Source organism: Lithobates pipiens, unplaced genomic scaffold (genome assembly GCF_037356315.1).
Source record: "Lithobates pipiens isolate NorthernLeopardFrog02 unplaced genomic scaffold, aLitPip1_a1.2 Scaffold_13, whole genome shotgun sequence".
In the NCBI taxonomy this organism is placed as follows: domain Eukaryota; kingdom Metazoa; phylum Chordata; class Amphibia; order Anura; family Ranidae; genus Lithobates; species Lithobates pipiens.
In genome coordinates this window covers 8365256-8378433 of record NW_027507718.1, presented here as the reverse complement: position 1 = coordinate 8378433, position 13178 = coordinate 8365256, and the positions used below count along the sequence as shown (strand labels likewise).

The 13178-nt window shown below is 43.2% G+C and overlaps 1 protein-coding gene across 2 annotated transcripts in view; it reads left to right on the top strand.

Moving 5' to 3' along the window:
- The window catches only part of AOPEP (aminopeptidase O (putative)), a 613303-nt gene that overhangs the window by 201550 nt on the left and 398575 nt on the right, over positions 1 to 13178 (top strand). For both annotated transcript variants that reach the window (XM_077474816.1, XM_077474818.1), the window contains exon 8: positions 6972 to 7078. In XM_077474816.1, coding sequence (XP_077330942.1) covers positions 6972 to 7078 — 107 coding nt within the window. The remainder of the gene's footprint in view (positions 1 to 6971; positions 7079 to 13178) is intronic.

Sequence of the window (13178 nt, the reverse complement as noted above, 5' to 3'; positions counted from 1 at the left end):
ATTACCAAAAGAAACAAGAGTCCAGTACAAAGGTATATCACCAAAAAAGTCTATTCAGTGCATCCAAATACGACTCTAGATTGTCCCAAAATTGTGTAATCAGAATCCTTCAAAGTCACCAAAGTGCACCCAAGCATGCAACACAAAATTTGCTTACCGGAATGTTAGACCCCAGAACATAAGAGGTCTAATGCCCCGTACACACGATTGGAAATTCGGAAATTGGAAAATTCGGCCAGCAAGAGGCCACAGAGAGCTTTTTGGTCAGAAAATGCGACCATGTGTATGCTCCATCACTCTTTTACTGGCCAATTTCCCGCTAGCAAAAGATTGAAAGCAGGTTCTCATTTTTTCGGTTGGAAAAAGTCGGAAAATCTGATCGTCTGTACAAATTCCTACGCATGCTCGGAAACAATTTGACGCATGCTCAGAAACATTGAACTTAATTTTCTCGGCTTGTCGTGGTGTTGTACGTCACCGCATTCTTGGCGGTCGAAAGTTCAGCGATCTTTTGTGTGACCGTGTGTATGCAAGCCAAACTTGAGCGGAATTCCGTCGGAAAAACGATCCAAGTTTTTTCCGACGGAAAATCCGCTCATTTGGGCATGACAGTGCTTGGGGGTTACAGACCCCACTGATGCATAGATAGTATGAAAGGTTGCCAATCACACCACTTGTTAACTGGATGGATGATTGAATGAGAGTAAGCTCCTACTCGCCTCAGTGGGTAAATGAATGGAAGTCAGCCTCCTCATCTACAGTATGCTGACCTGCCCGATGGCTGGATCAGAGCTTTCACTCCTGCAGCTCAGTGCCTGGATGAGTGGATAGGTGTGATATATCTCCATTCACTCAGTCTGACAGGCAAACCACCGCTCAGCCACAAAGGAAACGGCATATAAAAGAGGAAGGGAGAATCACTCATAGTGTAGCAAAAGAAACAAGTTTATTAAAAGCTGTTTGTCTACTCACACTGTCACAAAATCAAACCGCATGTCAAACGACCACTTGGCACACCCCGGCGAGTGTGATGATGTCACCACTGTAACTCCGCCCCTATGCATTTCATCCAAACAGACATCATCACTGGGGCAACAGTGAGCGCTTCCACACCAGCCATCAGGATGAAAATGAAACTCGTGGCCGCCATATTTTCGAAGCCTAATTTACTGCCTGGGTGAAGAGAATGGCCCATAGATGACACAGTCATGTAAATCCTGGTGTAGTAGCCTAAATGTTCTTGGCTGTTTATGTACATCTCATCTACTGCAGCCTCTTAATGATCTAATACAGAGGTTAATTGTACAAACTAAATCCGGTACACACTGCAAGTCCTTTTTTGTTCAATCCAGCGGGTTACATTTAAAAAACTGACAGATCACCCTACCAACTCAAGCGACGTTGGTGCGGCAAACTCTCCCACTGTGCTATTGTATTCTGACAGGGAGCTTCCCCTAGCCAGAGTACACTGATCAGCACTCGCAGCCAATGGCTGCAAGTGCTGATCAGATGCTGGATTTCCAGCATGTCCCGTTAGAGCAGCTTCTGATGGACAGACTGCTATACATACTTACCGAAAGCCAGCTGGTTCAGCAGGACTTTTGGACAGTGTGTACCCAGCCTAAAGGATAAGTTGAGCTATGGAACAAGGTACAGTACATGTTCCACCCATATTTAGGGTGAAACATATAACATGTTCCAGCTCTTGCATCTTCTCCCCCCAATCCTCCCTCCCTGTTACAGTGAGCGTGGGATCTTTCCCCCCTGCAGTCACTGGCAGAACTTAAAAACAGCATGTCCGTAAAAGGCTCCGCCCACATGACCGGGTTATTTATTCTTAAAGTTCTGTGAAGAAATAAACTACAAGTACCGTTGTCATCTGCAGCCAACCGCTTGTATTTCTCAATGAACTGTGAGGGTGCTGGCTAACACTCTTGTAGTCCATTGATGCCGCCTGTCATTCAGTTACTGTCTGCCTGTACCGGTCTATATCCGAGTAATGGGCAGACAGTGTACTGAGAGTCTGCAGAATCCAGAATTTGCACACTAGAGCTGCTGATTGTGGGTGCAGTGCCTTACAGGCTGCAGAGTACACAAATAATAAATGCACATTTTTTTTACCTGCAAAAGGATGTGCATTTATTAGTTTCTGTAAAAGGTGAACTGAGTTCAATAATTGCATTTTCAGGACAAAAGGGACATCTTTCCAAATAATTAAATTGTTGATATATTTTGCAACATGTTAGTAATTTATTCATTAACCACTTCAGCCCTGGAAGGATTTACCCCCTTCCTGACCAGAGCGTTACCCTACTGCAAAGTTTTGTGGTCATGCTCAAAAACGAATTTATGATCACGTTTATGTTAATATTTTAAGCTTGATTTTTTTAAATTATGTTTTGTATCTTTTTATTACTATGACTTACAACATTTAGTAAAATGTGCACCAATGGCATGTTTAATAAAATAATTGCATTTCCATGTTCTGCATATTACAGACACAGGCTACCCCTGCCTGCAGTAGGTACTAGGAACCCAGAGGTTCCAAGTCAGCTGGGATACTTGCAGTAAATAAAATTACCTTGGTCAGTTTTGGTCTTATTCTGTGGATAGATTTACAGTATCTCACAAAAGTGAGTACGCCCCTCACATTTTTATAAATATTTTATTATATCTGTTCATGTGACAAAACTGAAGAAATGTAAAAGTAGTGAGTGTACAGCTTGTATAACAGTGTAAATTTGCTGTCCCCTCAAAATAACTCAACACAGCCATTAATGTCTAAATCGCTGTCAACAAAAGTTAGTACACCCCTATGTGAAAATGTCCAAATTGGGCCCAAAGTGTCAATATTTTGTGTGGCCAACATGATATTCCACCACTGGCTTTAACTCTCTTGGGCATGGAGTTGACCAGAGCTTCACAGGTTGCCACTCCAGTCCTCTTCCACTGCTCCATGATGCCATCACTAATCTGGTGTATGTTAGAGACCTTGCACTGCTCAGAGGGAAAGAAAACACTGAGCTACAATGTAAAAAACAATAAGCAGCTAACACTCAAGCAAACAAAGCTGGACAAAGTGATAAATAATTAGTCTAGCGCTAAATATTGTATGTACAAATATGTGAAAAAATGTGATAAAACACACAACAAGACCATGCACAATATATCATAATATGCATAGAAGTGAAACTAAGTGAGTATAATTCCCACTAAAGGAATTAACTCCAATGTATCATATAATAAAATAGTCCACATAAACGCAAATGTGTGAATATAGATGTCCAATGGGATGGTGCCAGACACAGAAAAAATCTGGAAGAAATGTTACAAATGGTGGGGCTGAAACTAGTTGTCTGAAGTCACATCAACACCAACTGGCTATCTGAAGTTGCATCAACATCAACCACTCAAGGATAACAGATGAGTACTCTTACTGATATAGTTGGACACACACGTCGTGCGACAGTGGGTCAATAAGGCTTGCGGTCACAATCTGGCGCTGTGTATGGATGATCATTGAGTAGATCCTGGTGGGGGGGTCCTCGGTTCTCTATCTCCAGGCTCCAAGGGAGCGAACACTCCAGAATGGGCATATCTAGGACAAGTTCTCTTTTTTTCTCTCCTCTAATGCTCAAGGTGAAAATATGAGAAAAAAAAGCAGAGGGGCTCCAAATGGTGCAGGTAAAAAAAAAACAATGGGTTTATTATATGTCATAAATTGTAAATGACACACCAAAAAGTTGTATGTTAAAAAGTGATCACAAAAGGATAAAACAAAGTAAAAGCAATGTGGGGTACAGTAAAGCTGACCGACGTGTTTTGACACTAAGGGTCTTCAACAGGGACTGGCTGTATCCCCTCACATTGCTGTTCAATAAATAAACGACTGAATCTCTGGTCCGCCCCTAATGAGGGGGCAGAGCAGGAAGTGGATGATGAAATTTGCTCTCCAAGCCTCAGATTGACTTAGGCTATGGAGCGCACAGTAATCCATACAGTAATTACTGTATGCTTTTGTGATCACTTTTTAACATACAACTTTTGGTGTGTCATTTACAATTTTTGACATATAATAAACCCATTGTTTTTTTTGACCTGCACCATTTGGAGCCCCTCTGCTTTTTTTTCTTTTCATATTTTCACCTTGAGCATTGTGAGGAGAGAAAAAAAAGAGAACTTGTAGTACTCCAGAATGGGCGTATCTGCTCCCTTGGAGCCTGGAGATAGAGAACCGAGGACCCCCACCAGGATCTACTCAATAATCGTCCATACACAGCACCAGATTGTGACCGCAAGCCTTATTAACCCACTGTCGTATGACATGTGTGTCCAACTATATCGGTAAGAGTACTCATCTGTTATCCTTGAGTGGTTGATGCGACTTCAGATAGCCAGTTGGTGTTGATGTGACTTCAGACAACTAGTTTCAGCCCCACCATTTGTATCGTTTCTTCCAGATTTTTTCTGTTTCTGGCACCATCCCATTGGACATCTATATTCGCACATTTGCGTTCACGTAGACTATTTTATTATATGATATATTGGAGTTAATTCCCTTAGTGTGAATTATACTCACTTCGTTTTGTTTTTCACTTCTATGCATATTATGATATATTGTGTATTGTTCTTGCACTCCTCCACCTTCCGTTTGAGGATGCCCCACAGATGCTCAATAGGGTTTAAGTCTGGAGACATGCTTGGCCAGTCCATCACCTTTACCCTCAGCTTCTTTGGCAAGGCAGTGGTCGTCTTGGAGCTGTGTTTGGAATACTGCCCTACGTCCCAGTCTCCAAAGGGAGGGAATCATGCTCTGCTTCAGTATGTTGCAGTACATGTTGGCATTCATGGTTCCCTCAATGAACTGTATCTATACAGCCCTAGACCATGACACTCCCACCACCATGCTTGGCTGTAGGCAAGACACACTTGTCTTTGTACTCCTCACCTGGTTGCCGCCACACACACTTGACACCTCGTGAACCAAATAAGTTTATCTTGGTCTCATCAGACCACAGGACATGGTTCCAGTAATCCATGTCCTTGGTCTGCTTGTCTTCAGCAAACTGTTTGCGGGTTTTCTTGTGCATAATTTTTAGAAGAGTATTCCTTCTGGGATGACAGCCATGCTGACTAATTTGATGCTGTGTGCGGCGTATTGTCTGAGCACTGACAAGCTGACCCCCCACACCTTTAACCTCTACAGCAATGCTAGCAGCACGCATACATCCATTTCCCAAAGACAACCTCTGGACATGACGCTGAGCACCTGCACTCAACTTCTTTGGTCGACCATGGCGAGGCTTGTTCTGAGTGGAACCTGTCCTGTTATACCCCTGTATGGCCTTGGCCACCGTGCTACAGCTCAGTTTCAGGGTCTTGGCAATCTTCTTATAGCCTAGGCCATGTTTATGTAGAGCAACAATTCTTTTTTTTTTTCAGATCCTCAGAGAGTTCTTTGCCATGAGATTGAACTTCCAGTGACCAGTATGAGACAGTGAGAGCGATAACATCAAATGTAACACACCTGCTCCCCATTCACACCTGAGACTTTGTAACACCAACGAGTCACATGACACCGGGGAGGGAAAATGGCTAATTGGGCCCAATTTGGACATTTTCACTTTGGGGTGTACTCACTTTTGTTGCCAGCAGTTTAGACATTAATGGATGTGTGTTGAGTTATTTTGAGGGGACAGCACATTTACACTGTTATACAAGCTGTACACTCACTACTGTATATTGTATGAAAGTGTAATTTCTTCAGTGTTGTCACATGAAAAGATATAATAAAATATTTACTAAAATGTGAGGGGTGTACTCACTTTTGTGAGATACTGTATCTCCACCCAAAGGTGGCAGAATAGTTTCAAACTTAACATTCCTAAGACTAAGCTGGTGGCATCAACAGAGTCTCTTCTCCACTTCCTTCCTGAGGCAACTAATCACAGAACACCAATGAATGAGGGTCCTTCTTCCACTAACACCAATGGGTGTTAAAGAGGAAGTAAACCCTGATGGGTTCACTTCTTCTTTGTCTCCCTGCAAAGGTAAAGCACAATGGGCTACTATGCATCGCATACGGTAGTAGCCCATTATGTGTCACTTACCTGACACAGGAGCCAGCGATGTCACCACTGTCCCCTGTAGTACGAAGTGTCCATCTTCTTCTGGTAATTGCTGCTCCGGCCACTCGCAGTGCTGGAGTAGCGATGACGTCACTCCCGCACATGCGCACAGAAGCCGCCACTAACGGCATATCGGCGTTGGCAGCGGCATGCTGCTAACAGCGATAGTGTGCCTGCGCACCGCTGTCTACGGTGCATGCGCCGTAGACAGCGGTGACTGTCTTTTAGTAAATATCTCCTAAACCGTGTAGGTTTAGGAGATATTTCTTGGACCTACAGGTAAGCCTTAATCTAGGCTTACCTGTAGGTCAACGTGGTTTATAAGAGTTAACAACCACTTTAAGGGAAGCCTTCTCTAACTGACAACAATGTTCAGGGGTTCTTTTCTTCATGAACACCTGCATTGGTGCACTCACCACTGACCACCCATGTAATGGGAGCATTTGCACCGACACCAATGTAATAGGGATGTTTTACACTGACCACCATTATTTTGGTGGCATTAGTATTCAGTGCAGAATTCTTTTGTTACACTGGTGGTTGCTGTAATTGTCTGTTTCATCACTGGTTAATGTGAATTTCCTGTTACATTGGTAGCCAATGTAAATGATGCCATTATATATGTATTTACTTTACTTTAAATATTTCATTGGTAGTAAACTTAAATGCTATTGATACATTGGTTGCAAGTGTAGAATCCTCTGTTGCATTAATGGTAAGTATAACTACCCCTGTTAAATTAGTGCTTAGTGCAAAAGCCCCCTTTACAATAATATATAGAAGATTGTCTTGTGCTAAATATCAAACCATAACTAGGACACTAATGTTCTTATTTCTGGACAGCTCACAGCAGAGGAGGCCAGGGAGCAGCATGAGTTAAAAGCTCTTCTTCGATGGCATCGCCTTAGTGATGAACTCAAAAATTCCCAACAGGAACTACAAATTCTTAGGTATGTAATTTATCAATATTTTTTATTTGTTTTTTTTTTTTTCTTTTTTTAGGGCTCTTGAAAAAAGTTTTTGATCCTAATCTGATCATTTGAGACTATATGAATTTTCATGCATGATCATGTGTTTTCCAGGACAATCAAACACATGGATGTAAGATAATCTATTGTTTTCACTAGGACTTGCTCCAGCCAGCATCTTGCATTTCATTGAAAAATTATTCTTTTGTGCTGTATTTTAGGTGTGTTGGCCTGCTTTGCAGTTAAAATCCATGTGAAAGCAAGATTTTTTTTTTTTTTTTTTTTTTGAGTTTTGAATGGAGTAGGGAAGGATTAGAACCTTTGTTGGTACTTTACTCCAATCAGGGGCTCCAAAGATTAGGCATTATCTTCAGCAGAGACACACAGAAAGAAAAATGCATTTTTTCTGTACAGTAGTAAGATCATGTAATTCTTCTGACTGTTTAATTTCGGTCTGTCTTGCTGGTCCCTTATTTCTTGTCTGATGAAAAAATAAGTGAGGGGAAATCTCTCTAACAGAGCCCCCAATAGCAGTAAAAACCCAACAGGGGTTCTAATCTCTGCCAACTCTATCCAAAATGTAAAACAAACGTTAGGGTTGAATATGCATACCACTTTTACCACATAATGTTAATGCAACATGGGTCAAAGTTAATGCTTTCTGATGTGAACTAGCCCTTTCTGTCCAGTATATTCTGTATTGTGTTTTAACTCCATGTTTTTTGTTACATTTCAATTTTTATAATTTGGTAAAATAATGTCTACCCAATCTAGACGTCAACCGAGTTCTAAGGCTACATTCACATGGACATTTTTATCTGACAGCAGTAAATCTGCACATGAAAATGTTGAACTATTTCCTGCAGGTAGTCGTGGTTTGTAGACGCAATTAGGTATGTTTAGAAGCATTTAGCTGCATTTAGGTGCATCTGCATTTTCAGCCATATTTTTCGAAATACCCCATTTTTTGGGGAATGGTATACCCCAAGCACTAAATAAACAGTGTTTATGTGGCGCTACCTAGATAAAAGAATCATATACAATTTCTTATAAATATGAGAGAAAGTCAGGTGGTATGTGACGCAACGCGTCAGGGAGGAGCTAGGTGTCGATCGTCACTTCCGGTCGCGGCTTAGACTGGAAGTATCACTGTTTACATTCGTGATTCACTGGATTTTATTGTAAGTGTGGATATTTTGATAAATAAACACTGTGTAATTATACTACACATTGGAGGCCCCTTTATTCTCTTTCCTTGTTATGGTGTAAACCGGATTGGGAGTTATGGAGATACAAAGCTGATTCCTTGTGGTTAAATCTAAGAGGAGGTGGAAGACTGTCAGCCCAGTATTCCTGAAGTGTTTTCCAGTCCTTAGGGACCTTACTTTGAGGTGAGAGGCTGGGGGAAATAAGGGGTACACCCTAAGCACTGAAGTGTGGAGAAACGGAATAGTCTGCAGCTTTATCCACTTTGCATGGTCATTATTACCTGTTGGACTGTGTGCACACTCTGGATACATTTGTATGGACTGATTTATATGCACTCTGCACTTTGAAGTTTGTGCTCCTTGGGAGCAACACCAGTTTTTTCATAAGTTTTATGTGATTGTGTGTTTTACGAATTGCACTTTTGCACATTTGCACATATTCAATATTCTTTAGACACAAATTTTTTTTCATGTTTGTTATTGTATTTAATCCATATTGGGAGTAACACATTTTTTGGTGGATTTTATTATTTGCACTTTTGCACATTTGCACATATTGATATATTTATATAATTCATTTTGTATCTTTTTATATTGGTAACATTCCCTTTGCATTTTTATATATACATTTTTCAATAGATGCACTATTATTATTTATGATAATTTATCTATTTCACTGAGAATCCATATTTATAAGAAATTGTATATGATTCTTTTATCTAGGTAGCGCCACATAAACACTGTTTATTTAGATTTTGGAGTGCAGAGAACACTTTTATATGTGAGCAGCTTCCTAAAATTAAAATCAGACCCATCTGGCAAAGGTTGTGCGCAACAGTATTTACCAAATATACCCCAAGCACCTCATCTTCCTCTTTGTGGGTAGTTTTCTGAACAATGAAATCCGTGTAATTGAAATGGAGTACAGAGCAAAGCTGGTGCTTACCATTGCGTGCTTGCTTGAGAGGAGAAGAAGATTGAGGGTCGGTCACACCAGGATTGCACAGGAACGTGGCACGCATTCCTATGTGGTGTAATTTGACAGGCTACTGTGGTACCATACGATTTGGTGCTTGCAAATGCACTGCATTTGCGATCTATGTTTGGGGTGCTGTTAACAATACATTGGCACCTGCATGCAGATTACAAGGGCAGTGTTGTCACCTGCAGTCCAGGGAACATTTCTTTCCTGCACTGCATTCTGGTGTGAGGCAGAGAGAGGGTCAAAGGAAGTGAAGATACTGTAGGAATAACCATTAACATCCTATCATCTAACTAGGAGATATTTTATCCTGATGTATGACAAATTCAGAGCCTATCCCGATAAACGTTACCAGATACCAGAATGTCAGTGTCCACTTTTGACTGTTTACTAACTGTTGTTAGACCATGTCTGCAAAGAATGAACGCCAACATGGGAATGTATGAGAACCAACATGAGCAGAACTACCACCATTTCAGGAAGAAAGGGGGAAGTGTGTAATTTTCTGCTGCTAAATGCACCTCAGCTATCTACAGCTAAACAAAATGCACTTTTAGCTGCAGATGGGAATGAAAAGTCGACCCTGGTCGATCATGTGACCTCACAGAGGAGCTGTGCAAAAAGGTATTTAGGATTTAAATTTTAAAAAAACTGACATAATGCACTAAATATTTTGCTAAAACATAGAGGATACAAGTAATTGTGTTATGTAATACTTTGGAATAGAGGCTAGAGGGGAGGGGCAGGGAGGAGATCGGCTTTGCAGACACAAACAGGAGCTGACAGGCAAGGAAGGAGGGGGAGAGGGAGAGACACTTGGAACACTGCGGGATTACGAAGGCATGCAACCTGCCCATGGTAATTGTGGATCAGCAGCCATGATTACCATGGTCAGCACACACAGGGGGAGACAGAATCAACCAGGTATTTTAGATTTTAAAAAAGGGACAAATTACACTGAAACAGCACTCCCTGTGCTACTGATAATGCTTTAAAGGAACGTGAGCTTTTAAAAAAAAAAAAAATGTATTAGGGTTACAACCAATTGAACCATTTGCTGACCCTGCTATAGCCGAATGACGGCTACAGCACAGATGGCTAGTTTTGGGCGGCCATCATATGACTGCCTTCCATGGCTGGGCCTGCTGTGGGGTGCATGCAGCACACTCTGTGATCAGCAGTGTCCAGAGGACCTTGCTGATCACAGGTTGAGGTAAAGAGCCAGTCAGCCGCTCTTTCATCATCAACTGTGTCCAATCACAGCTGATCACAGATGTAAATAGAAGCCGGTTCTCTGCACTCCTTTTCTCATGCTAAGAGCATGAGGAGAGGAGAAGAGAGCCGATACCTGGCTTCTCTAAAAGGGACATCTACACAGCACTGGTAATCAGGGCACTGATTATCAGTGCATTCCACACAGTGCCCACAAGTGCTGCCAATGTGCGCCCACTAGTGCTGCCAATCAGTGCCTGCTCATCCTGCCCTACTAGCGCCCATCAGTGCTGCCTACCAGTGCCCATCATCGCTGCCTCATCAGTGCAGCCCATCAGTGCATACTATCAGTGCCCATTAGTGAAGGAGAAAATGTACCTGTTTCCCAAATTTTATAACAAATTTTATTTTTTTAAATTTGTCTTTATGTGTTTATTTTGCAAAAAATCAAAAACCCAGTGGTGATTAACCACTTGCTTACTGGGCACTTAAACACTCTTCCTGACCAGACCAATTTTCAGCTTTTGGTGCTCTCACACTTTGAATGACAATTACTCAGTCATGCAACACTGTACCCAAATGAATTTTGTGTCCCTTTTTTCCCACAAATAGAGCTTTCTTTTGGTGGTATTTGATCACCTCTGGGGTTTTTATTTTTTGCGCTATAAATGAAAAAAGACCGAAAATTTTGAAAAAGAACGCATATTTCTTTGTTTCTGTGATAAAATTTTGCAAATTATAATTTTTTTTTCATAAATTTTGGCCACAATTTATACTGCTACATATCTTTGGTAAAAATAACCCAAATTAGTGGATATTATTTGGTCTTTGTGAAAGTTAGAGAGTCTACAAGCTGTGGTGCGAATCGCACAAAATTGATCACATCTGATGTACTGGTGGCCTATCTCATTTCTTGCGACCCGAACAAGTCAGGAAAGTACAAATATCCCCCAAATGACCCCTTTTTTGAAAGTGGACATTCCAAGGTATTTACTAAGATGCATGGTGAGGTTTTTGATGTTGTCATCTTTTTCCCACAATTCTTTGCAAAATGAAGATTTTTTTTTTTTTCCTCACAAAATTTTCAATGTAATAGGTTATTTCTCTCACATGGCATGTGTATACCACAAATGACACTCCAAAATACATTCTGCTACTCCTTCTGAGTATTACGATACCAAACGTGTGAGACTTTTACACAGCCTGGCCACATACAGAGGCCCAATATTGAAATAGCACCATCAGGCGTTCTAGGAGCATAAATTACACATTTCATTTCTCGACCACCTATTACATTTTTGAAGGCCCTGGAGCACCAGGACAATGGAAATGCCCACAAAGTGACCCCATTTTGGAAAGCTAACACCCCAACGTATAATCTATGAGGCATAATGAGTCGTTTGAATGGTTCATTTTTTTTCCAGAAGTTTTGGGAAAATGTGGAAAAAAAATGAAAACGCATTTTTTTTACGCAAAGTTGTCCATTTATAAGATATTTCCAACACATAGCATGTACATAGCAAAAATGACACCCCAAAATACGTTCTACTACTCCTCCTGAGTATAACGATACCAAATGTGTGAGACTTTTACACAGCCTGACCACATACAGAGGCCCAATATTGAAATAGCACCATCAGGCGTTCTAGGAGCATAAATTACACATCTTATTTCTCAACCACCTATTACAGTTTTGAAGGCCCTGGAGTTCCAGGACAATGGAAATGCCCACAAAGTGACCCCACGTGGCACTGGAGGCAGATGGCACTGGAGGCAGATGGCACTGGAGGCAGATGGGGCTGACAGATGGGGCTGACAGATGGGGCTGGCAGATGGGGCTGGCAGATGGGGCTGGCAGATGGGGCTGGCAGATGTTGCTGGCAGATGGGGCTGGCACTGGGGCTGGCACTGGCAGATGGCACTGGCTATTTGCTCTGGCTAATTGCTCTGGCAAATGGGGCTGGCAGATGGCAGATGGCACTGCGGCTGGCAGATGGCACTGGCAGGTGGCGCTGGCAGGTGGCACTGGGGCTGGCGGCACTGGGGCTGACGGATGGCGCTGGCAGGTGGCACTGGGGCTGGCAGGTGGCACTGGCGCTGGCAGGTGGCACTGGCACTGGCAGGTGGCACTGGCAGGTGGCACTGGCACGTGGCACTGGGGCTGACGGCACTGGGGCTGACGGATGGCGCTGGCAGGTGGCACTGGCGCTGGCAGGTGGCACTGGCAGGTGGCAGGTGGCACTAGCAAGTGGCACTGGTGGCACTGGTGGTGGCAGGTGGCACTGGCGGCACTGGCACTGGGGCTGACGGATGGCACTGGCGCTGGCAGGTGGCACTGGCAGGTGGCACTGGCACTGGCGGCACTGACGGCACTGGGGCTGACGGCACTGGGGCTGGCGGATGGCACTGGCAGGTGGCACTGGCAGGTGGCACTGGTGCTGGCAGGTGGCACTGGGGCTGACGGCACTGGGGCTGACGGGCGGCACTGGGGCTGACGGGCGGCACTGGGGCTGACGGGCGGCACTGGCGCTGGCAGGTGGCACTGGCGCTGGTGGCACTGGGGCTGACGGCACTGGGGCTGACGGCACTGGGGCTGACGGCAGGCGCTGGCAGGTGGCACTGGGGGCACTGGCACTACTGGCAGATGGCACTGGGCTGACAGATGGCACTGGGCTGACAG